The following is a 24933-nucleotide window of genomic DNA, read 5'->3' as shown; positions in this document are numbered from 1 at the left end:
AAAATGGAGCTTGATGTGTAATTCAGTAGCGTCGCTGACCAGCCGGGATCAGAGAGCAGGCTGAAGTCTTTTCATCTTTCTCTCTAATTTTACATTTTTCAGCCATGCATTCACCGTGGCATTGATTCATTTGCGAAAATATGAGCAGTGTGTAATATTTTTTTCTATCTTTACTCTGCTGTGCCTGTTATTTATTTTGCCTTCAGCCATATTGTTGTCTAACAGTACCGATCCTGTGCACTAGATGGCAACATTACTACTCATTTACATATGATGGGCATGCAAATTCAGTATAATTAAAAGCAGGTTATGAATTGGTCTAACTTTAGACAGCTGCCAATTTTTTTTCTGTTTTGTTTTTTTCCCTTTAGTAAAACCGTCCCCCTTTTATTTCGGATTTAATCAATCCATTGTCTCGTAGTTTTGTTGGCGCTTATACAGCGATTACGACCCCCGGATATGCAGTATTAAAACTCCAAAATAAAACAAAATTTGACCAGACGAGATATTTTTTTTCTCATGAGGCTAATCGAGATCTTAAGTAGCATAGTGGCCTTCTACCAGTTTTTCCTCATCACACATATCTTTTTCTTCACAATTGTACAAAAAGAAGGGGTGGTAATGTGTTAGATATGTGTTTAGTCTGTAAATTTAGCATGAGAACAAACTAAAAAAAAACAAGTTCATCCGTGCGCATCCTAGTTTCTCGTCACATTACTATTTTGAAAGTCATAACCGGAAGTTCTGAATTTTATTTTGTTGAGTTTGATTGTCCCGCTGCCGCTGTCCCGTTATTTGCTGGTTCAAACTATCCCGAGTCTGGAGCGTCTGGAATCCCAACGTGAGATGAAAAAGAAAAGGTGGACGACCTCCTCCCAAAGATGAAATTCATACGTGCCGTTTGGAAAATGTTGTCGATGGAGTGGTGGATTTTTATCGTTTGCCTGGCAGGTAAGAGAAATAAAGATGGAATCCAGCGAGTGAAGTGGTTCAGCAGGTTGTTTCACTGGATGTCGGAGTTGGGGACTGAAGTTTAACAGCTGAGCTAAGCCTTTAAGAAGTGATTCCAACTTTGCGATCTTTTTATCATAATTCCACGCCAGATATTCTTACGATGGTGCTTGTTGTTCTGAGGACATCCCAGTTCAAACAAGATTCTATAATAATAATAAAGAATTGATGCTAGCGTAGCACTATGTTTAGCCATGTGTAAATGATTCGACCAGCAGCTTTGAGGTTTGTGGATTAAGAGGCCTAACTGACTCAAATTTTCTACGTTTTAAAGACACAACACCTTAAAAATGGACCGTCCGCTCGTATATCGGTAATAATCTAATTTAACATAATTTAATGTCCCACACCTGTGACATATGGACGTCATAAAGTTTTTAAACAGTCCCCTTAAGTGAGGGGAATTTGGGATGGGCACAAAAAATTGTAATTTATCAAATTCTTCCCTCTTGACCCGTGCACTTTAAACTAACCTTAAGACACAATTTCAAGCAAACGGAAAGGATGATATTTTCCCATCACAAACCAATTAGAAAAGCCTCCTCCTGTTTTCATTTTCTTCTCTGGGGGTGGCTTATTCTCAAAACTAATAAATCCTGGATCACCCCAACACTAGGAAGAACAACCTCTTGGCTTTTCCCCTTAAAAAACATAACTATTTCATTTAAACAAGGTAGAAAAAGAAGTTCTTCCATGTGTTTAGTGAGCGTGATTCTGTTCAGTCTGACACAAAACAATGCTTCATTTTTCATAAAGCCTCACAACTTAAGCCAAACCTCTGCTCCAGATCCAGATTGGCTTTAGATGAAACACAAAAGGCTGCACATACCAGGGGCAGTGGGAAAATTAAATAAAGACTACCAACTTCAGCAAATCTTTTTCTGGAGGCACTGACAGGCCTCTACCTAATATAAAATCCTTGAGGCAGATGTAGCCTTAAAGATGAGCAAGTGGTGTTATTTGGGAATATTTTATAAGGCACAAAGAAGCACTTAGTAGAAGAAAGAACCGCTTGTTTTCCTAAATTGGCTGAAGTCTCTTCCATTCCCCTTCCTCTAGTCTGATTCCCTCATATCTCCTGCTGCTTAGCCTTCGAAACACAACATAGCAGTGGCAGCGCAGACAGATGTTTATGGGTGTGTGTGTGGGGGGGTGTTTTCCTCACATGGTCACCTCTGATCTGTATCTTACTGTTCTGCAGAGCTTCAGCTTCCGCTCATAAGCAGCATCCTGCAGCTACAGAGTCCTGGCCAACTTAGTCAGCTTTATTTAATTGTACCTACCTTTACAGTGATTTTTACACTCAAACTAAAGGAAAACCACATTTGGTATGTCTCCTTTACTACGTGTACTTTTGGAAAGCACAGTGATTTTACTACCGTACATGTCATTATTCAAGGAAAGCATCAGATCTGGGATTTGATTTGTACAAAAAGCAAAGAACAGGTGTCTCCTTAAACCTTGAGTCCCAATACCACATTTCATGGCTATTTTGTGTTTTCACATTTGTGGTGGATTAGAAAAAGCCAGAGCACTTCCAAGTCCTTTTTTTTCTGATTAAAAAAAAATGCAGGCACGCATTCAGTGGTTTAATGCTGCTAAATCAAACTAGTTGAGATATAATTGCAACTTTCATTTGTACCTGGTCTTCTTAAGACAAACAGACCAAACAGTTCAGCATGCAGCACGATGGAGGTTCCAAAGAGGAGTGGGAGAAAGACAGCCTGCGATCAGCTCCAAGCCAGCCGTCAAATCCAGGAGCCTCCAACACACACACACACACACACACACACAGGCGCGCACACACAGAACCCATCAATGGGCTGAGGGCTTTAACAATGTACAGAGCAGAACAGATGTAACACAATGTACCAATTACAGTAAAAACAGAAGACTAATTACTGCTATACATGTACAAAAAATGTTGGACACTAGTCTTCAAGGTCTATCTCTCTCGGTTGAGTAAAGGTGGAGCTCAGATGGCCTTAGAGGTGGGATTATCCGAGTCTTAGTGAACCTTTTCTTCTTCACACTTCCACAACCCTCCCTCATTATCTCCCACAGGTGTCCTCCCACCTCCCTCCTTTGGGGTCCATGTGTTTGTGAGGGATGAGAAGCGGTATGCTGTGCTGTTCCAGTCCGTGGTCCTGCCGTGCCAGTACAACAGCGTGTCCACGCAGACCCCCGTGGTGCAGTGGGTGTACAAGTCGTACTGCCGTGACCGCACGCGGGATTCGTTCAGCCACGCCGATGTACTGAGTGGCGGCCTGGGAGGAGGCGGGCTGAACGGCGGGTCCGGAGGGGCAGGCGGGGGATACGAGACGGGGATGAGAGCGAGTTATCTAGATTGCGCAGACAGCAGCAGGACGGTCCGAATGGTTGCCTCCATCTCGGGTTCCTCTGTCACTCTGTCAGAGTACTACAAGAACAGAGACATCTCCATCAATAACAGTAAGAATTAATTTTAAGACCTTATCAAAAGGAATAATATCGACCTTAATAGTGACGCTTGCAAAAATGCTGCAGCATTAGAACACATTTAAAAGCAGTAGTGTTAAACCTCTCAGTAAAGGCACTTGCATTGCCATGTTCGTACCAGTTCATGCAGATTGCCCAGTATTGCCATGCCTCTCCCTGTCCAGAGTGCAGGGTTACTTTCACACCATTTAAATTAGCTGAAGGACAGCGTGAGTAAGTGTATGAGAGTGTGTGTTGGTTGGCGAGAGAGAGGTAGTCCTGTTTGCAGGCCTCAGATTTACGATGCTGTAACTCTGAGCGAAGAATCAAGCGTCTCTTCAGCAGCCAGAACAAGAGACAAAAGGAGCCGCTTTCACGCCGTCCTCTCATTTATCCTGACCTCTCACTCTGCCCCACTGATCTTCCACTTTTATTCCGTCTCTCTGGTTCTCCATCATCTGCGCTCATGTGCATCCACGGCACTTTGTTTTTCCCAGTTTAGTTCCTCCCTTGAAACCCGTCATACACTGACAAACTAGACAAAACAGAAAGTTGTCACCTCAGTGTGTTGGCTCTTGCGATGCCCAACCGTCCGTGTCCTTTTTATCCTATTCAGGGCCACAGGGAAGCTGTCCCAGCGTGCACTGGCCAGTGGTTGTTCGAGACTTTCAATTTCACGGAACAGATGGATAAACCAAAACAAGGATTTCAACCTTTAAATGGCAAACCAGTAGAATACTTGTGTTTAAGATATTAAATGGATGAAATTATATGAAATAAAGGGAAATTAAGCATGCGAAAAGGCGGCAGTAAAGTCTGGGTTTGCTTCTGCAGTTCATCCCGCACATCTCTCCTCCCCTTTCCTCATTCAAGAGGAAAAGGAAGTGAACCTTGCAACTCATTTCCTGTTTGCTGTATTTCTGTCTGACCTATTCAGAAGCACAATTACTCTCTGCACAATCTTCCTCCCAAATTGTATTTGAATTGTTCATGTAGGCAGCACTATTAGACAAATTTAAGTCCTGTAGGTACTGTATATTTGTGTGCATTCCTATATTTTTGACAATGACTTGGTTCAGAATAGTTGCTGGTTATTTACAAATAATTCCCTTTTTCTGTCCTTCAGAGGCCGACCTGAGGATAGGAGAGGTGCAGTGGGGAGACAGTGGAGTGTACATGTGTAAGGTGGTTATATCTGATGATTTGGAAGGACAGAATGAAGCCTCAGTGGAGCTACTGGTTCTTGGTAAGTTGTGAATGTTTTCACTGTTTAATGTGAAACGAGCAGGTTTATGATAGCCCAGGAAACATGGGGCGAAGACCACGGCATGCAGCACATGTCCTGATTCGAGCCTGGTCCTGCTCATGGTTTCTTCCTGTTAAAGGGGAGTTTTTCCTTGCTACTGTTGCTTGTTGGGGGTCAATTTTGCTATATAAATAAAGATTGATTGATTGATTGATTGATTGATTGATTGATTGATTGATCCCTCGCTGTGGCAGGTGTGCTCCATATGTGCTGAGCATCAACAAACCAACTCCTTTGAGATGATTTTTCTTTTATGTTCAGCCATTTTGAAAAGCTGATGCTTTTCCCTGACAACACTGACCGCCCAGGTTTATTGGTTACAGGGTATAATCTGTAGCCATAGCAACTACAGTATATCCATTCAGAGTGATTGCTACTGGATGTAGCAAATGTGCTACTTGGAAATAGCTTGATTATTCTCACTAATAAGCTTATTAGTGTACCTTCATTCCACCTCACGGAACTTGTGTGAGGACCGAGGAGAGTGAAACAGATATTAGACTGGCTTTACGATGTCTGTGTACTCCTCAAATGTTACCATCGTTTCGGCTGAAACTATGTGACTGTTGGTCTCCTGATTTATTCTGAAGGTCAACTTTTGTATGGCTGGCACTCAGAGAATTATGTGTATGCACAAAAGACACCCGGTCCAGCACTAGACACGTAGCAGTTATATTTTATAAAGAGTTTATGCAAATTTAGCTTAAATGTTTCTACAGATTTGGTACATATGTAGTTTATTGGACACGATGATGCTAGATAAGTAACTTTTTTTCAAATCCCAATGGGTTTTGTCGTCTATTGATATACGGTGGCGTGTGAGGCACTCGTGTCTCCATAACAACAGCTGAGGCCGCCATAAACGGCTGAGGGGGACAGAGTCCTTTGTCCGAGAAAGCAACGGCTTCAGAATAAAGAAGTGGATGATTTAATGATGTAAAGGAAGGACAGCAGAGCAGGAAGATACAAAAGATGGAGAGAGACTCTCGACTGATGTGGAACTTCGAGTGGCTGAGGCAGTGTAGCAAGAGGGAGTTCACATCGCTGCTTCCCAGTTTGAAATCCGTTTTTTGTCTTTATGGTTCAGAAATGCGTTAAATAAACGGCACAACATATCCGACTCCTCTTCTTGCTCCTTCAAAAATATAAGGCTAAAGCTTTTCATCCCTATCTGCCATGTTAATGTTTTGTCCTGGTGGAATCTGGTGACCTTGTGTGGATCCTGGTGAAGCTTTAGGATGAGACATAACACTTCTCTAAGAAGTAGCAAATCTACGGAATAGTCCAAACCTCTGCACATGTCGCATTATCATGAAAGAACTCATTCAGTACAGTTTTGAAGTTGATACAAATGTCTAATGTCGTTCCGTTGTTTTGGGTTTGATGATCGGTTTTGTTGTGTTTTTATGGTTTAATGCAATATTTGCTGGTCAAACATCAGAGATTGGAAACAAAATATCTGTTGGGAAATAAACGTTCCAGCAACAGTTTCCTGGCTGTCTCCATGAAAAATGTGCCTGCCTGTCATCTTTGCTGCGCAAGCTTGCCAACAGCTTCAGCCTCTCGGGCAGCCAGGTTGTTTTGAAGGTCGCCTTCATGCGAGACAGAGAAACCTTGAGATGTTTGATTGGCCTGTCGATCATTCAGGTTTGGAGACTTTCTGGCTTAGCTCTCCAGTGCATGCCGGCGCCCACTTCCTTTTATTCTATATCTCTTTTAAATCCATTTACTGCTTGCATGCCACTGCAGCTGCCACGTTCTTGGAACCGATCATTTTAATTTATAACAACCTCATTTCCTCTCCTCCCTTCTCTGCACTTGCACTCTGTCTTTCTCCAGGTTTTTCAAGTGTGCCTGAAGACCTTCTGCCAGACTTTGATTTGAAGATTATGCCAGGTAGGGGCGTAATATCCTCTCCCCCTTACCTGGTTCTTTACATTTACAAACTAATCCAATTAGCTGCACTAATGCTACATTTGGAATGACAAATCAACCACTAAACCCACAGACCGAGACGAATAAAGCAGAACTGTTGAGACAGGTTGCTCTCTTGCTTTTGAGCTTCAGAAAAGGTCAAAATATTTAACGCTATATTTAGCAGTTTTGATCACACCCACCAGATAATGACAATGCAGTTGCCACTACGATAGGTTGTGATGGAAAACAGCTATTATGTTCATTAGAGGTATTTGCGGCTGAGGTCAGCAGCCTGTCATCACCGCTGGGACGCAGCCTCCTCCACATCCAGTGAATAAGAACAGAAGAGGTTTGTTTGTGACAAATTCTTTTTGGAACAGATTTAATCCCCAACAGAGGCGGTGGCCAGTGATAGATAAATGTTTTAACTGTGTGTAAAGCCCCCAGAATAGCACATGAGTGACTCATCCAGGGCTCCATTTTCTCTAGTGTCAGTATTAATACTGTCCACTTTGGTGACCCTATCGGTTTATGAAGCGTGTGGCTCTGTGTGTGTGTCTGCATCTGTGTGTGTGTGAGATGGGGGTCATGATTGTGTAAATGTTTTTCCATTACGAGCCGATTCGTCATCACAGCCTGTATCTTCCAGAGCAGCGTAAACTGTCATTTTCCTTCCTGCACTAAACCAAATTTCCGGAGTGTTTGTGTTTCTTTCTTCCATGTCGAACATTTCCTTGTCTGCCTTCCTTTCCATTGTCCCTGTGTACAGATGCACATACTGTATCTGCCATATTCACTTGTAATTTGTGGTCACTTCAACATTGTTACGCTCCATATTGCTAGAATTTAGATTTATTGGTTTGTTTTTTGGGATTTTCAACACCTTTGATGTTTCTGCACCAGACTGATGTCACATGCCGTCACAAGCATTTCACTCTCATGCCAATAACACACACTTTCATCAGTGTGTCACTGAATGTAAGTATAGTGCACATTGTTTGTTGTGACTTATATGCATTCTTTGTTGTGCTTGCTTCCAGAGTGGGTATTTGTGGCTTCAGTAGCGCTGGGCAGTGTGTTATTCCTGCTATTGGTTGGGATTTGTTGGTGTCAGTGTTGTCCTCATTCCTGCTGCTGCTACGTCAGTTGCTGGTGCTGCCCTGACACATGCTGCTGCCCGAGACACCGTCAGTACAAACACAGACGGAAATTCTGACTTTATTCTCAGAGTAATGAGAATTCTTATTTTAAATAAAAATTGTTTGCTGTTTGCAGTTTATGAAGCAGGTAAAGGCATAAAGACAGGCACCTCCACCCCTCAAACTCCTGCTTATCCTCCATATTTTGTGACTGGTGTTCCGGCGATGGTCCCAATTGCTCCCCCCTCCCTAGTGGACAAGGTTTCCACTGTCCCCCCTTCAGAAGGCAGCCTGCTCACAGCAGGTAAGCATTTATGGTACTCTTTTTTTAGTGAGTGTTCCTCTTGTTAGATTTTTATTTGTTAAACTGTGTTTATCTGTTTTAATGCTCGTAGTACTCAGGTTAATACATTGTTAAATACTTCCTGCCACCATTTTAGCCAGAAATATTGGTACAATTATCAATGAATGAGGTGGTAAACAACCTAGAGCCAAAAAAAAACCTTCCCATGAAACCCAACTTGAAAGATGCCTTCAAGGTTTCCATGCTGATGGATCAAGTGTGTATCTGCAGTGCCCGTCCATCCTGTAGGGCTGCCCTATCGTGTGCCCTCGCCTCAGGAACAGGATTCTCTCAGGGTGCTACAGTATGTAGAAAAACAGCTGGCTCACTTCAACCCTGCCAGGTCCCTCAGCCACCAGTGTAAGAGCCATGATTGCATCCTGGAAATCTCTGGATCTCCTACTCAGCATGCTGATTCAATGTGCATGTTCTGTAGCGCTGGCCGTCTTTTAGCTTTATTTTTCTCTTGGCTTGTCTTGCACGCCTTTTCGCCTAGGATTTGATCAAATTTCCTGCAGAACCGTCGTGCATGTTTACTCATCTGAACAAATATTGTGTTTTAACAATCTTAGGAGCTTTCTTCAACCACTTGCAGACGCTGACCTTAATACCTCCCGGATCTTCTTGAAGTCTGATTCTTTCTTAAACAGAACATTCTTCTTATGTCCTATTTTGTGTTATTTTGTCCCACCCAGCCTGCAACCTGTCTGAACTTAGCTCCCTCCATGAGGGAGAAACAGGATTCCACCAAATATACCGGACCGTTCAGAAAAAAGCTCTGCCACCCATTCTGGACCACGAGGCTCAGCCGGAACCCCAACGCTCTTCTGACAACCGCAGTCCAGAGTCACGACATCACCGTGACAATCTGCCATCACCCCAGCGACATCGCGGTGACCGGGAGCCAGAGCCAGGCCGCAGCCAGGATGAGTCTCTTCCTCAGCGGCGGTACAGCGATGACCCGCCTCCTTCCTCACAGTCAAGCAGGCCCAGTCGAAATTATCGGCAACAGAATCACAGCGAGGAGCAGAACCACAGCAGGTGCAGAAATCCATATTCTTTTAAAATGTCTTTATTTTCATTGGATAGGAACAGCATGAATCATCAGACTGTTTAGATAGGTGGGTCTAGGAACACTTCGGTGACCTGAATCTGTGACCAAAACGCTCGGTACTGACCTTGTGTTGCTTGTTGCAGGTGGAATCCTCGTTCGGAACATCTCCATCGAAAGAAGTACCACTCTGCGGGACGATCGGGTTCACTTGATGAACTGGAGGAGTTTGTGGCCTCCTACAAGCAGCGAAGAGGCGCAGGAGAGGGAGAAGAAGAACAAGGAGTCTATGAGATGGAGTTTCAGGACTTCAGCCGATATCCTTCCTACCGGGTTGGTGCCTCTCAGCACTTTCAGGACAATGAGCCGGAATACTGCGGCATTGCTAAAGATCACCTCAGACAGGACAAGAAAAGCAGGAAACCCATAAGTCCACTTCATTCACCTAAGAGGAGAGGCGCCGAGGAGGACGAGTGGACTGCCTCACCACGTCCAACAGCCAGTTCACCATCTTCTTCTCATGACAAGGACTATGATAGTGCATTCCTGAGCAGCCTCCTGGAGCGCAAGGCTAAGCTGCGAGGAATTGTCCAGGGGAAGAGTGGGGGCGATTCAGACACGCCTTCCAAGAGCAGCTCAAAGAAAAGCAGTGGGGAGTCCAGTCGGCACTGCAGCCGGTCACCCAGTAGCAGACCTGAGGTGGAATCCCTGCCTCTGTACTATGACTCAGAGCAAAGCAGGACTGAGAGGCCATCACCTCGGCCGCCCCCCACAAGTGCTCGCTCCTCTCAAACTCTGGCACATTCCCTGACCAGTCGCAGAGAAGAACCCAGAGACAAAACCCGCAAAGCGGTGAGTTGCTTTTTTCGCCATAGTGTTAATAATGACTCCACGTGTGAGTAGAACTGCACTTCTGGCATATTTTTGAGTTAACCTTTAGTGTTTTTTTATCACTTATATTAGAAAATAGTCAGGATATCTGAAGAACATCATCAGGAACAGTGCCAGTGTCAAACACAAGGCTAGATGAACTGTAAAAATCAAGAGCTTTTAGCTGAGTAATTGAAAAATATATATATATAAATGTCTCCTGAGCACAGCAGTGCAGTCTGTGAGGTAATAATTGGGACTAAATGCTGTATTGAGTTCATAAAGCTGAGCACTACAGTACAAACCCAGAGTAAGTGTTCTTGTTGTACCTTTGACAGGTGAGGTTCAGATGCTACAACACTGAATACTAGGTAGAATACTCAGCTCAAATGCTCTCAGTAACATTCATTATTTCCTCCCTTCCAAACTCTAACAAGGCAAATTTATGATATAAAATATGACTTCATTAATGGAATCACATTTTAATCGAATTTTACTTTTTTTTCTCAATTGAAGGATCGATTTTTTTTTGTCCCACTTTATATTTAACCCTTCAGTACGACTAATCAGTCATTCTAATCCGAAAGCTATGTTTTTCATGTTTAAGTAAACTTTGTGCTTTGTCACGTACTCTTCTCTTAACCTCACCAGAACACTCTTCTCAGCCGGGATTCCCTCATTGTCTGATGAAAGACAGAGAGAGCCTGAGCGAGGACAATGAAGAGAGGAACAGGCCGTGTAGAAAAGCTGACTGATGAAATGGACAGCAGGCACCATTTTTCTCGCATTCCTGGGTGTGACGTCGCCTAGCGATGAGTTCATCACCGTCACCCTGTGTCTTATATCTCATCTGGACTGAATGTGGATCTATGACCTGGCCTGTCTTACTCTGCAGGACGCTGTTTGTCCACCCCCTCTTCTCTTTACAACAGATGAGCTTCACACCTCCAACACAATGGCTGCCTTCATTTCCATTAAATGGCCTTAACATTTACAGTTCTAAAACTTAAGATCAACAACAACAACACTGCTTTTGTAAAAAGCAACTTTAAATGTGTTTGAGGTGAATAAAAGTTATAACAGTTTCAATCTGGACACATACAGTGGAATATCATAAGGTAAACATCTCTTACAGTAGCTCTTAAGGCTATACTAAACAGTACTGCCTTGTAATGAGTTAAATGTCTATTGTTTGCATATTACAAGATCCACCAAAGTCGTTTTGATATTAATAATATAGTATGATGGATTAAGTTGTCAATTTAGCCCATCCAGCTGCATACATGACATTTAACCTAAGTACTGATGACTCTCATGTGCATTGTCCTTATGAGATCCACTGAAAATAACAAACGACAAGTCAGTAAGTAGTTTGTCCTGCCAAACTGTGGTATGTACCCACATCCTGTCCCCAGAGGACGTCCGAGAAATATCTTCATTTCGGAGGAGCGTCATCTTTACTGTTTATTCTGTAGGTAGTGTACCTTTCTTGTCTACAGCCTCTACTGCCACCATGTGGCAAAATTAAAACAACTAATGTTTAAATGACAGGTGTCTGACCTGCATTGAAAATGACATTTCAGCTATTTTAATATTGTTATGTATTTTAATGCAACTTAAGGACGTCCAGTCATTGATTTAATAGCCTAGAAGAAATGAGTTTGTTTCACGGGGATGTCCAGCCTCGTCCAGCGCTACTTAAATCACCGTTTATCAGTCATGTTTTTTTTTATATCCAAGGATATTCCCACCTGCGTTGAAAAATAACTTTGGAGACATTTTTGTACACTGTATAAATGTGTTCTGTAACGGGATTTTATTTTGACTTTTTAAATTCCTAATTATTATATTGGTAATATGTAAACTTTACACGGTGTCCATGTGCATGGCTGTCTTTGATTAATGTGATTAAGCTTTTTTCTTACCTTAACCAAGTCAACAGTCATCACTTTTTTCTCCTGTTATCTCCAGCTGTAATTATGTCACAGCCACCTAACAATGTGCATGATTTCAATTTTTCCTGCCTCCCTGCCCATCTTCGGTAAATAATGTTTCTTTTAGACTTCTCACATTGTGTTTTCTGCTGTGTGTTTTGTGTGTGTGTATGTGTGTGTGTGTGTGTGTGTGTGTGATGACTCTGGTTTTCTGTATGAGATGGTTGTAAGGCACAAAGACTTCCATCTTTGTCTATTGTTGCTGCACAGCTGTGTCAGAACTCACACGTCACCGTCCCGCCTCTGTTTGCAGTTAAATCATCATTAATTCATTACATCAATGAAAGTGTCAATTAAACGGGCAATATCCAGCTTGTATGCTCTCTCAATTCTTTGGTAAACAGCATAAATAAGAAAGTCAATGTGAAAGTTGTCTTATAGACGTGAGGATTAAAAAAGAATAAAGTTAAACTTCTGTAAATTGCAATAACATATAATATTTAAATGTAACTGTAGCCTGTTGATTTATTGTTTGGTGGGATTCTACATACAAGAGAACCAAGCACATCAAGTAGGATGAGACTATCAATATAAAAGGTGTTATCTTGTTTCATTTTCTTCAGTGTCTTGAGTATGTAGCTGAGATCTGTGTGTGTGAGTGTGTGTGTGTGTGTGGTTGGAGGGGGGGGGGGGGGGGGGGGGGGGGTTAGAAAGGGAGGGTTAGAAACATTTACTCATGAATGTCAAGAATGTTTTTGAGCAACTCCTGCACAAGGAGCAAGCATGATGTCATACACACACTTTCATAGAACACAACCAACTAATGCTTATGATAATCATTGTTCAGCAACAGAGAAATATAGTCTTCAGTTTAATACTAATCTTATGTATATGTTGTATAGTATGCACAGTTATTTGAATAAAGAATGTTAATAGATCATTCTAAAGCAGAAGATGAGTATTAGTTAAATTTGAGTTATTCAGAAATCCGGTGTATAACTGTCCTACAATGTTTCATATCCTTAAAATGAATGTTGAGGGCATATTTCATTCAGAGACTAACGAGCTCGGTTTGTGGATTTAAATCGTCAATCGGGAACAGAGGAGCCACCTCTGCAGCGCGTTTGTTTCCGGCGCCATCTAGTGGTTACATCTAGGTATCGACAGGTTATTATTTCTTTTATTTTTATGCTTTGGTTTATGAATTTCACATGGCTGATATATTTCTAGAGGTGATTACTGTTAAACTGCTAAAAACCTATATGCTATAACCGTGACCTGGATGAATGAGAACCTACGAGGCGACGAGCCCACACTTTTTTTGCGCATTATATTATATGTATTGGCGGCTCACACAGTCGTCAAAGGAAAAGGAAAAGGTTTTCCTAATAAAAATGACTTTCCATCAGCTTCTCGTTCAAAGAAATCCTTTAGACAACGTGTCATGCTTTTATTTTGAAGTGCGACGACTGCACATTCTGGATGCTAGTGAGCAAAGCTCTCAGTGACGTCGAACTCAGAAAATTGAAACAAGAAAAATAAAGTCTTGCAAATTTAAAGGCTTTTTTTGACCGTGTAATGTTTGGACAATTGCAGAGAGGCAAAGAAGCTTTCATGCGTGCTGAAGAAAAGTTGGCAGAAGGCAGGACCAAATATTTTTAATCCGCTCTGAAGTCACGAGTTACGGATAACGTGGAGCGAGGAGCAGCTCTTAGAATAATACTCGTCTGTACTCCTCTTCTCCCGCTTTATCCAGAACCGGGTCGCGGGGGCAGCGGCCTATGTACAGATGCCCAGACTGTCTCTCCGCGGACACTTCCTCCGTCCAGGTCTTGGGAGCGTATTCCTAGGCGGAGCGCCTAGGAATACGGAGGCCCCGGGTCAGACCCCGGACACGCTGACTGGGAGCCAGTCAGCGTGTCCGGGGTCTGACCCGGGGCCTCCACCCGGAATAAAACTTCACTATCTTAAACAAACGCATATTTAAACCTCACTAACCTTTGCGGGATAGAGAAAAAAAATCACTAAATATATCAATACCAGTCACAACTGCGGATTATTTTAACCGCATTAAAGGTAACTGATAACAGAACTTTCTGCCACATCTGTAATAAATATATTTAAAAACTTGTCACAGCAGCAAATTCTGTAAACAACTTGAAATCAGATCACTACAATTACATTTTTGATCAAACTTTGATCCGGTAAAACTATGTGACCGAGTATTTTCTAGGCAATATGTCACCATTTTGTCATAATACGTTAATTTGTCACCAATTCCCAACTATCAATTAACTGGCATTAATATTTGTAGGGCATGAAAAGACACCGCGTTCTGGTGTGATTCACGCATAACCAGCCGACCCCGTTTGTGTTGCTCCTCTAAACATGTTCAAAGTTCAGGAGGTGTAAACTGAGCAGGTTTATTCAACTGCTGTTGTAATCTGAACATTACTGGTCTCGAAGCTGCAGAACTGGCAGGTCGAAATCATGATGGCTTACTGTCTCTACACCGCTCTCGCAGGACTGGCCCTCTTGCCATTCTTGTTGTACCTGAGAAACCCTTATTTTTTCCAAGATTTATGTTACGCTGTGACCGCGATTAAAATCGGCATACAGGTGAATGGATTCAGGAGGCGGAAACCGTTTTACAGCATTTTGGATCGTTTTCTGGACAGGGCGGCCAAGGAGCCACAGAAGACATTTCTGCTCTTTGAGGACAGCTCATATACGTACAGCCAGGCCGACAAAGAAAGCAACAGGGTGGCCAGAGCTCTGTCCCAGCATGCCCAGCTGAAGGAGGGTGACACAGTCGCCCTTTTGCTCGGCAACGAGCCCCAGTTCGTGTGGCTGTGGCTCGCCCTGGCCAAGCTGGGGTGCACGGCTTCTTTGCTGAACTTCAACATCAGGTCCAAGTCTTTGCTGCACTGCTTCTCCTGCTGTGATGCCAAAGTCCTGGTTGTTGGCGCCGGTAAGATTGGCAAACATTTCCTGCATTATAGCTGCATTAGAAATCTGAAGGTACTGTAGTTTTAAGTAAGTGCTTGTCTCAAATGTGGACAGCCCTGAAAATATTAGTTTTGACAGAAATATTACCTTGAATGTGTAGAAAGAAATAAGTAGAGGCAGTTGTCCAATCTCACTTTTTCCATGTGTTTCCGATGTTCTGCATTCATCTGGTTTGAGGTGTGTTGTTTTTCCTTCTGGGTGCATTGACCTCGAATCACCCGCCCTTTATTTGCTCTACCCAGATATGCTTGGAGCTGCAGAGGAGGTGTTGCCCTCGCTGAAGAAGCTCGGCAGCCGTGTGCTGATCCTCCGAGAGCACTGCGACGTGGAGGGAATCGAAAGCCTCTCGGATAAGATTCAGCAGGCATCGGACGAGCCTCTTCCACCTCAGCTGAGGGCCACTGTTACCATAAAGAGCCCCGCTCTGTACATCTACACATCAGGAACAACAGGTAATCTGGCCTTCACCTCTAATCTCGGCTCTTTTTTAGGTGTGCAGACCTTGAACAATAGACTTAGTGCTATAAAGATATTCTGCTCTCAACAGTGGCGTTCTCTTTCAGGGCTTCCCAAGGCTGCGGTCATTAACTATGAAAGGATTTGGATGGCATCCTTTCTACAGTCTATTGCTGGTGTGCGCTCCGATGATATCCTCTACTTATACCTTCCTCTCTACCACAGCTCTGGTTTCCTGATGGGACTGTGTGGAGCCATAGAAAAAGGTGATTTAGCAATCATGAATACAGGTTGAATTCAAACTTTACGAAAGGTCACAACATGGCGTTCAGCAGGAGATAATGTCCAAACCTCTTCGTTTCCAGGCATCACAATCGCATTGCGCCGTAAGTTCTCGGCATCCCAGTTCTGGAACGACTGCAGGAAGTATAACGTAACGGTTATTCAGTACATCGGAGAAATTATGCGCTATCTCTGCAACACACCAAAGGTAAAACTCCAGCGTTATGCTTGGATCGTCTTTTATCCCTTTGTAGATTTAAGAGCAATTTCCACTTGACTTCAAGTTTAGATTTCAGAGTTTTGGTTCTGTATTAGCAGCGGTCAACGGGAAACTGAACACACTTCTTTTGTAAATTTGATATCTGAAAAGCTGGAATTTTGACACCCCCAGTACTAGGGAGTGAGCAACGCTCTTGTTCCCCTCCCTGCAGAGTGACAGAGACCGAGACCATAAAGTGCGACTGGCGATGGGGAACGGGATCCGGTCTGACACCTGGGCTGATTTCCTGGAGCGGTTCGGAGACATCCGTATCTGTGAATGCTACGGAGCAACAGAAGGAAACATCGGATTTGTCAACCACATTGGCAAGATCGGTGCTATCGGCAAGGAGCATTTTCTTCACAAGGTGAGAAGAGGAGGGTGAGATTTTTGCATGGGCCGTGTTGTTGGTGCTGGTGTAACTGACTCTGAAATACTTTGAATGCGACCAACATTTTAGATGGGATCTCTATATGCCCTCATTCGGTACGACACGGAGAAAGAGGAGCCTGTCCGAGATTCCAAGGGATTCTGTATTGAAGTCCCCAAAGGTGAGTGAATCTCCACTCGAAATGTGGCTCCCGCTCAGCCTCCCAGCTCCCAACGCCGCCCGCTCCCACTCACAGGAGAAACCGGCCTACTGGTGGGCAAGATCGGAGACAAGATGCCTTTCACCGGCTACGCCAACAACAAGCAGCAGACAGAGAAGAAGAAACTCTACGATGTGTTTGTAAAAGGAGACAAATACTTTAACAGTGGGGACCTTCTGAGGATAGACCACGAGGGGTTTGTCTACTTCCAGGACCGCATTGGGGACACTTTCAGGTATGCAAACAGAGCTCGGTCCTGAGCTTTAAAGACACTTTACCTGTTTTGCGATCATGGCTGTATTGTATTTTGGACGTCCTAAAAATTAGGTGGAAAGGAGAAAATGTGGCGACCACAGAGGTGGCTGATCATTTGCTCATGATTGACTGTATCGAGGAGGCTAATGTTTACGGTGTGAAGGTGCCAGGTAAAATGTTTATCAGTAACCATCACATATTTGAAACTCATGATGAACTTTTAATATTAATAAATATATTATTTGGGTTTGTAAATACGTAGTTTTAAGGTTTGCTTAAGGTGTAAATCATGACTGTTGGTTTGAACCTCTTGTATTTGTGACATTATTAGTAATTAGCCTTAATGAACAGAATGTAAATGAACAAACTTATGATCACTATTCACCTCTCATTCACCATTCATTCTCTGAATCTAACTTCAGGACACGAGGGAAGAATTGGAATGGCGGCTGTGAAACTGAAAGAAAACATGGACTTTGACAGCGGGGCCATATATCAGCATGTCAAAAACTATCTCCCCAGCTACGCGAGGCCACGCTTCATTCGCATACAGGTAAAGACATATGGCCTTCAACCTGTGAAGTAAACAAAATCAGACCGCCTTTCAAACACACTGCCACTGTTTTGTTTTTGCCAGGACACTCTGGTGGTGACAGGGACATTTAAACAAATGAAGATGACTCTGGCAGAGGAGGGCTTCAACCCTTCTGTTAGCAAGGACCGGTTGTTCTACCTGGAGGACAACAATGGTTACATACCCATGACAGAGGAAATATTTAACTCTATCACTGAGGGGAGACTCAGGCTCTGAATGTGTGATTGAATGTGTAGGATTTTTGCAATGCAACACACCTGGTAATAAATTGATGAAAAGAAAGAAACTGTCTGTAGGTCTGGACTAAACTGATCAGATTACTAACAGGAAGACAAAACTCAAAAGCAACTTGGCTGAGTAAGGATTAAAGAACCCTACATTTATTTATTGTAGGACAACAGTACAACAAAAATCAATTTACAAACACATGCGACATAGAATCGTGCTTATAATGGCGTCACTTTCAGCACTCGTGGCTCCCAATGTTTATCTGAGGCAGTTTTACCACAGATATAGTTGGAGATCAGGTTTTCAATTACTCTTCCTCCTTATTTTCACATTATAACTCTGCCTAAACTCATAAGCTTTTTAATCATATTGTCGATGAGGGTCATGCAGTTTGCTTTTTGTCAGTGACTTCAACATAACATAATAAAGGTCAGAGCAACAATAAGATTTTTACATCAGTTTTCTGCTGATTACTTTTGCTCAGGTCAGTTCTCTTCTTAAGTACCAGTTTGTTATGATACACAACAACTACATCAAATGACTTAAAGATGCGAATCTAGATTCTGTTTTAGTGACCTTCACAGGAAATAAAGTTCTACATTATGAATAAATGTTCCCTTTCTTACTAAAATGGATTTAAATCATTACATGTTATTTTAGTAGAATTAGAAAAAGAATCAATGTTTTGTTTAGAGAATTTTTGTACCCATGCCTAGATCTGCAGTCTTGATCCCGGGTTTAGGCCCAGCTTTCGGCGCTGCCACAGCACCGTTGAGCCTGGGCTCTTCGTCACACTCATGACTGTTCTTGCTGTCCAAGCAAGTATAAACTGGAGGCTCGCTGTTGCAGTTGGGAGGGTTTTTTGACTTCCTGGACTGCTCCTGGGCCTTATCGATCCACAGCTCCTTCTCAATCTTCTCTAACTCGGCTGCATCTCCGTTGTCACTCCTGGCGGCAGAGATGGCCTTTTCTTGACCTTCCAAAACGGCATCTTTCCCAGCTTCTGAAGGATTTGTTTCTTTTGGAGCTGTGGTCTCAGCCAGGAGGACAGCAGCGGTTTGGGAGATGACAGTCCAGTCCCTGAGGATGTCATCTGCAGTGGTGAACTGAGAGGTCACCACAAATCTGATGATATACTTGTTGCGTATGGTTACAGGGATGAGGTAGATCTTCCCTGAATGGGTCAGTCTTCTCAGGAGCTCCTTGGTCAAAGCATTTCCTGCCTAGAATAAGAAAATGACCTCAAAGTTGGTGTCAACCTATTGAGACGGAAGATGTCATGTGATTCAAAAAAAAGGGGGAAGGCTGCAGAAGTATTTAACCCCAAATGGAGTTCAGTTCACATTTTATGATGATCCAGTTTGACTTTCTTACTGGTTTTAATGACCAGACCGGGTTTCTTTTGTCTGGAGAATTGCAGTGGAATAAAATCAAAAAAGCAATTAACCTTTGAACAAGGTGTGACAGGATGGTTCATTCAGCTCAAAGATGATATCTGTAGGTAATCATCATTCACCTCAATGATGATTACCTACAATGAGGGAGGTTTCATCACAAAGGCAATCATTTCTTTTTTTATGTCAAGATAACGGAATAGAACAGACAATCCACCCCTACTTCAGGTGGAATTCACATCACATACTTTCAGACAGAAGACCAGCAGACCGAGCTGTCTTTTCACTGGAACCTCAAAATTTGGGTCACTTTTGATGTGCGACTCCAAGAGTTTTGCCATTTCAATCCCCTGGAAAAAGAAGCAAATAAACGCTGCTTGTTAAAAAAAAAAAGACCACTTAAAGTTATAAAGATTAAAAGATTTGTGTTTTTCTCAGTGTCATGAATGTCTGATTTCTCTTCAACCTCGATCCATTCACTTAAATTGGACCCAATTAAACAGTAAGACTGTCCCTTACGTGTCTGATGTGTGCCTGAAGAGTTTTCAGTCCTAAGCAGCGCATAACAAACCAGAGTTTGAGGGCACGGAAGCGTCTGCTGAGGGGAATCTGCCAGTGCTAAATCACAGAAAGCAGTACTGTTAGAACAAAAGAGGATTTTACACAGTCTTGATTAAATGTGACACACAATACCATAAAATCAGTGGCAGACTGTGAGTTTTCATGTCTGAGGTAAACTGGGTCGACCATGAACGTTCGTTGGAGCTTACATTTATCCTTGACCCTGAAGAAAACAGCATCAGGCAATAATAAATTTCACCCGGATTTCTATTTTTATGATACCATTTTTATGGCTTTTATGCCCCTGTTGTGCTCACCAGAAAGCTATACAGTCAAAATTGACCATCATCCACTTGGACGGGTTGAAGACCAATGAATCGGCATATTCGACACCCTGCAGTGACCAGCGCAGCTCTGGACACAGATACGCCGCCCCGGCATACGCAGCATCAATGTGGAGCCACAGTTTGTTTTCTGCACCTGTGTGATATATTCAACCTCATTTCATTTGTTTAATGGGACGGGGAAAAACTGGATTGTATTAGAAATGAAGGTCAAAACGTACAGACTGGTCCCAGTTCAGACAGGTTGTCAAATGCACACACCCCTGTTGTTCCCAAAGTTAGGCAAGCCTGAAAAAAGACGTATAATCAATAATCTGTTTAATATATGCCAAAAAGAATCTAGATAATTTAGAGTAATTTTTGGAGACATATTGCTCTGGAAGCAACACAATTTTCAGTGCCACCACATCACCTTTATGACAGCGAGGAAAACTTTTGAAAGCAATCATGCAAACATATTCAGGGAAATCTTCCTATTAAATAACCACCAATGCTGTTGTGTGAAACACTTACCAGGAAAGGAACAAGACCCCTCTTCTTGTCATCCTCTATGGCTTGATTCAGAGTATGTCCTCGCAGGGATAAATGTTCATCGGTGGGCAGAAATCTGATCTTGACCAGAGAGATCAGACCCGCTTTCTCAAATGAAGAATGCGTCTGTGAAATCAAAAATAAAGATTTAATTCAGTTTTACAAATATTAAAGAGCAGTTTGAAGTTATTGTAATGACCCTGACCTGATCTGAACAATAGGCCACCAGTTTGGCATTGAGGACTGAATCCTCAACATCCTCCTGGAGCTCAGCCTTCAGCTGTAGTAGTTTTTCTTTCCTGGCTGCCAGCAGAGCGACAAGTGTGCTCTCGCTGACGGATGTCTGGCACAATATAGAGAAGAAACAACTCCATTTAGTCACAGAAATAAGAAAGACTTAGATTAGAGGTCACCGACCTGCAGAACCCCTCCTCCTCTGCTTTCAGGATGGTGATGGAGGAAGAAAGAGGGAAGTCCGAGGGCTTTACACAACCAGTCCATCACATGAATTTCCAGTTCAGTGGCAGCCGGGCAAGAAGCCTGCCAGAATAATTAATAAGTGTTTGAGATCACTTTGACGTTGATACGTATTTAAATATACTTTTTAGATAAATAATACATACATAGCTTACATTAATAACACAAATCAAATATGTATTTTATGGGTAACAATATTATAACAATTGCAACATATACAAAAATGTTATGAGAATTCTGGTTGTTTTTTTGTTTTTTTTTTGCTCTGAATCTATCATTCTTCATATAACACTGCATTCCCGTAAATACAGAAAATGATCCAGTTCTCTGATTTAGTCTAAGGGAAGCAAATGCCTTAGTAGAGGTACAATAAGTGGGGAAAAATGGCATTCTTAGAGGAAGTAAATGTAATAATAATAATTTGCCTTACCCAGGTAAATCCGACACAGCAGATAGCATTACACAGCATCTCCCCGAGCATGGAGGGCCAGGAAGTCAAGCCAGGGTAATAAGCATGCATGTAAGGGCTCTGCCAGTGAACCACCTGTGGGGAAATACACAAAAATTCCAGCTTTCTTGCCTCAAACTCCAGAATTTCTTGCCTCAAACTCTATAAAACTGAAAACATACTCCCGGCATGATAATTCTCTCCACATCACTAAAGACAGTGTCCCAGTCCTCCGGCTCTGCAGGCGCGGTGTCAGGCAGGAGACCTTTCATGTAACCTGGCTTCACATCGGGAACAACATTCCTCTCCCTGATGGTGAGCAGATACTGGGTGATGTAGTCCACCAGCTCCTTACCTGAACACAAAGCCGTACTGTAACATCAGAGCACACATGAAACAAGTCAATATAGTAAATTACGCCTCTTAGTACCTCTGCGATTGTATTCTTCTGCCTGCATCTGAAGGGTTTTGCCACGGCTGAAAGCCTTTCCAGTGGATGTGTTACAGAAGAGGTTGCTGAAAGTTGTGTCTACTGCGGCTCTGGTCACCTCACTATATAACCTGTTGTGAGGAACACTCCCTACAAGGTTGACACATTGGATTTTACTGCTAAAATTGATGACAACTGCCATAACAAATATTTGCCTTCCATTGTTTACTTGTTTATTTTTCAACATTGTCAAGCACAACAGTGTAAAAAAGTACTGACTATGTAACAAGGAAACTACATTTGCTGCGGGGCAGTTTTAGTTACCGTAAAGAAAAGAGAGTTTGCATTGCATGTGATATATTCAATTCAAGATTCGTTATCTGTTTGCAGCCACATGATGTTGTATGATAATTAGAAGTCCAAATTTTCTACAAATCCTCCTCTGGGAAAAATAAGGCTGAGAATAAAATCATAATTTTTAGATAAAGGTCTTTATTAAATGGAGATCAAATGTAACAGGGTATGTATAAGTAAAGACAGAAGAAAAAAAAACACAAACACCCTCAAAATGTAACTTCTTAGATCAACAATGTATAGTTTTGAATCATTCCTAATTCCTATACTACCTCACAAAGATTTCTGGTCAGTTTTTTGTTTCAGGCCAGAGGGTGATGCGAAGGCTGTTGAGAGCTTAAGACACAAAATGCCAAAATGCAGATACACATGACTGAATTAAGTGAATCAGGAATTAATCTTCACTGAGGGACATGCAGGTAAAACTGTCAAGTACACAAAGATGAACAGAATCCACAAAGAGGACCAAGCAGGTTGGACAAGACAAGCAGGATCAGGCAACAGAGTTGGTAATCTGAAAATGAGACACAGGCAGTGCGAATACAAAGGACGAGAATAGAAATAAGCGAACATACAGATCGAGAAATAGTCTTTGGGATGGGGGAGAGGGAAAACACTCCGGAGAACTACCCCCCTCAACGGGAGCCTCCAGGCATCCCACCTGGCCTATCATTTTCGCGGTGGAACTCAAAATCCAGGTCCAGGATAAAAGAATGAGGCATCCAGGAGCACTCCTCAGGCCCATACCCTCCCAATCGACCCGGTATTGGAGACCTCGGCCCCGGCGTCAGACATCCACCAAATGCCGCACCGTATAGGCAGGCTGGAGCCATGAAGAATAGCACCTTTAGCATTTCAGAGGCTTTGTCTGCCTCAGGAGACCAGTTAAAACCAGTTGATATACAGAAGTGAGTTTCATGAGAGGTGAGGTAATCTTACTGTAATTCCAGACAAAACTGTGGTAGAACTTGGTGAATCCCGGGAGACACCGCGGCTCCTTCGATTTGCTCCACCACGGGGTGGTGATCTTCTGGTCTGCCTTCATGCTGCCACTTTGGATAATTAGGCCGAGGAAAGGAGAAGAGTTAATATGGAAATCACACTTTTCACCTTGAGAAATAGAGAGGGAACATCAGGATAGCATCAATGTGCACATACACGAAGCGGTTAAGGAAGTCTCGTAGGACGTCATCAACTAGGGCCTGAAACCCTGCTGGGGCATTGGTGAGTCCAAAAGGCATGACCAGATACTCAAAGTGGCCTAATGGGGTATTCAATGCCTTCTTCCATTCCTCACCCTTAAGGATCCTAACCAAGATTGTGAAGATCCAGCTTGGTTAAGATCTGAGCTTCCTGTAGAGTCTCCAACACAGGATATATTAAACGTAAAGGATATTTGTTTGTGACCGTTGTGCTGTTCATGCCTCTGTAATTGATTAATATACGAAGAGTCTTGTCCTTCTTTTCAACAAAAAAAAAAAACATGCCCCGAGAGGTGAGGAGGCTGGTCGGCTGATCCCCACAGCGATGTACTTCTCCATCAACTCCCTCTCAGGTGGTGATAAATCAAATAGTCTACTGAGGGTGTCAACAGCTCAATTGTGCAATCATAGGTTTGATGCGGAGGCAAGGAGAGAGCCTTCTCTTTGCTGAAAACCTCACATGAATCATGATAATGTCCGGGAACATTCAAGGGATTGGGAAGTACTGGTGAGGAACTCGGGGCCAGGAGTCAAAGCAGATCTGAGACAGAATGAATGACAATGTGAACTCCAACTCACCCAGTACCCAGTCAATTTGAGGGTTGTGGCAGCGTGACCAAGGGTAGCCCAGTGTCACAGGTGCTGAAATGACAAGGAATGATAACTGCTCATAATGGTTACCAGAAGTGTACTGTGGGCTGGGCAGGTGAAATTGACAAATACACAAAGATGGACGAAATCCACAAAGAGGACAGAGCAGGAGGGGCGAGACAAGCAGGATCAGACACGAGATCCAAGACACAAGAATAGAAATAATCGAGCATACAAAGCAAAGAGTTTTTGAAGCCAGACTGTTACCACAGAGGATTGAACAACGAATTGACGAAGATGGAAGGGTGATCTAGTCTTTTAAAGTGGAAGGCACGTGATATTATTAGCCAGAGATGAGTTGCTGGTGAGTAATTGGCATACTGGAATGAACTGGGAAGCAGCGCCACCCAATCTGAAAATAAACACACAGGGGAAAGACCAACAAGAAACAGACGGGATGGGAAGAGGGAAAACACTAGGGAGAACTCCTAACAAATGTGGGTGTACAGGACAGTACGGTAAATATGTATCTAAATCATTTGGTATAAATTTCAACAGAATTGAAGATGGGCAATGTCTTGTCCCGATGCCTAACTGTGTAAGTAGTAGTATAAGTAAAAATAAAAAGGAAACTGAGTCACAGCATTCACTTTTCCTAAGGTTTAAACCACTTTTTTTTCACTAGATATGTTATCTAATTGGCATGAAAATAAAGACAGTTTGTATTTGTAAAGCAACAAAGCAATTTAATGTGCTTACACCAACTGCTGCAGGAGACAGATGTCAGAGAATAAGATGACAGAGATAAAAGTAGCAGCACACAGACACTGCATGAAATTCTATTTTTCAGAGATTGTTCGTTCATTTTAGATAATGTTGCTCATATCTCTGTTTTCTTT

General features: G+C 42.7%; 3 protein-coding genes and 2 long non-coding RNA genes across 7 annotated transcripts; 2 read left to right on the top strand and 3 right to left on the bottom strand.

Annotated features, from left to right (window-relative positions):
- Positions 1-20: 20 nt before the first annotated feature.
- LOC101064997 (immunoglobulin-like domain-containing receptor 2) lies at positions 21-12636 on the top strand. Of its 3 annotated transcripts, XM_029845746.1 has the most exons (10): positions 21-951; positions 3076-3462; positions 4595-4714; positions 6614-6670; positions 7732-7878; positions 7967-8134; positions 8405-8533; positions 8869-9214; positions 9371-10076; positions 10746-12636. In XM_029845746.1, the coding sequence occupies exons 1-10, from the start codon at positions 882-884 to the stop codon at positions 10779-10781; spliced, it is 2166 nt and encodes a 721-aa protein (XP_029701606.1). In that variant the 5' UTR covers positions 21-881; the 3' UTR covers positions 10782-12636. The 3 variants fall into 3 exon arrangements, with proteins under 3 accessions (XP_029701606.1, XP_011608327.2, XP_029701607.1); XM_011610025.2 differs by lacking the exon at positions 6614-6670; XM_029845747.1 differs by lacking the exon at positions 8405-8533.
- LOC115251931 (uncharacterized) lies at positions 2249-4460 on the bottom strand. Its single transcript, XR_003890412.1, has 2 exons — positions 4028-4460; positions 2249-3430 (listed from the first exon to the last, which is right to left on the bottom strand). It is a non-coding gene; the product is annotated as an uncharacterized lncRNA (long non-coding RNA).
- A 1340-nt stretch (positions 12637-13976) lies between the features above and the next one.
- On the top strand, positions 13977-17760 carry LOC101077645 (very long-chain acyl-CoA synthetase-like). Its single transcript, XM_003969651.3, has 10 exons — positions 13977-14999; positions 15280-15489; positions 15601-15759; positions 15859-15983; positions 16207-16401; positions 16495-16585; positions 16661-16859; positions 16952-17049; positions 17302-17432; positions 17517-17760. The coding sequence occupies exons 1-10, from the start codon at positions 14519-14521 to the stop codon at positions 17688-17690; spliced, it is 1863 nt and encodes a 620-aa protein (XP_003969700.2). The 5' UTR covers positions 13977-14518; the 3' UTR covers positions 17691-17760.
- On the bottom strand, positions 14786-15285 carry LOC115252075 (uncharacterized). Its single transcript, XR_003890513.1, has 2 exons — positions 15125-15285; positions 14786-15019 (listed from the first exon to the last, which is right to left on the bottom strand). It is a non-coding gene; the product is annotated as an uncharacterized lncRNA (long non-coding RNA).
- A 284-nt stretch (positions 17761-18044) lies between the features above and the next one.
- hdc (histidine decarboxylase) lies at positions 18045-22104 on the bottom strand. Its single transcript, XM_003969845.2, has 12 exons — positions 21888-22104; positions 21640-21812; positions 21440-21553; positions 20950-21072; positions 20738-20875; positions 20515-20658; positions 20223-20289; positions 19975-20137; positions 19790-19880; positions 19616-19714; positions 19345-19446; positions 18045-18925 (listed from the first exon to the last, which is right to left on the bottom strand). The coding sequence occupies exons 1-12, from the start codon at positions 22087-22089 to the stop codon at positions 18392-18394; spliced, it is 1950 nt and encodes a 649-aa protein (XP_003969894.2). The 5' UTR covers positions 22090-22104; the 3' UTR covers positions 18045-18391.
- Positions 22105-24933: the final 2829 nt, after the last annotated feature.

The sequence above is a fragment of the Takifugu rubripes genome, chromosome 13 (genome assembly GCF_901000725.2).
Source record: "Takifugu rubripes chromosome 13, fTakRub1.2, whole genome shotgun sequence".
In the NCBI taxonomy this organism is placed as follows: Eukaryota; Metazoa; Chordata; class Actinopteri; order Tetraodontiformes; family Tetraodontidae; genus Takifugu; species Takifugu rubripes.
The sequence above is the reverse complement of the archived record's forward strand: the minus strand, read 5'-3'. Positions and strand labels throughout refer to the sequence as shown.

Excerpts from the sequence above, each read along its gene's own strand:
- LOC101064997 (XM_029845746.1), top strand. The coding sequence starts at position 882 with ATGAAATTCATACGTGCCGTTTGGAAAATGTTGTCGATGGAGTGGTGG. Across the intron at positions 3,463-4,594 it reads AGACATCTCCATCAATAACA|AGGCCGACCTGAGGATAGGA; the intron begins GTAAGAATTAAT and ends TCTGTCCTTCAG. Across the intron at positions 8,534-8,868 it reads CAGGTCCCTCAGCCACCAGT|CCTGCAACCTGTCTGAACTT; the intron begins GTAAGAGCCATG and ends TGTCCCACCCAG.
- LOC101077645 (XM_003969651.3), top strand. The coding sequence starts at position 14,519 with ATGATGGCTTACTGTCTCTACACCGCTCTCGCAGGACTGGCCCTCTTG. Across the intron at positions 15,760-15,858 it reads GTGTGGAGCCATAGAAAAAG|GCATCACAATCGCATTGCGC; the intron begins GTGATTTAGCAA and ends CTTCGTTTCCAG. Across the intron at positions 17,433-17,516 it reads CACGCTTCATTCGCATACAG|GACACTCTGGTGGTGACAGG; the intron begins GTAAAGACATAT and ends TGTTTTTGCCAG.
- hdc (XM_003969845.2), bottom strand. The coding sequence starts at position 22,089 with ATGGCAGTTGTCATCAATTTTAGCAGTAAAATCCAATGTGTCAACCTT. Across the intron at positions 21,073-21,439 it reads GCTGTGTCGGATTTACCTGG|GCTTCTTGCCCGGCTGCCAC; the intron begins GTAAGGCAAATT and ends TTATTCTGGCAG. Across the intron at positions 18,926-19,344 it reads TGCTGGTCTTCTGTCTGAAA|GCAGGAAATGCTTTGACCAA; the intron begins GTATGTGATGTG and ends TTCTTATTCTAG.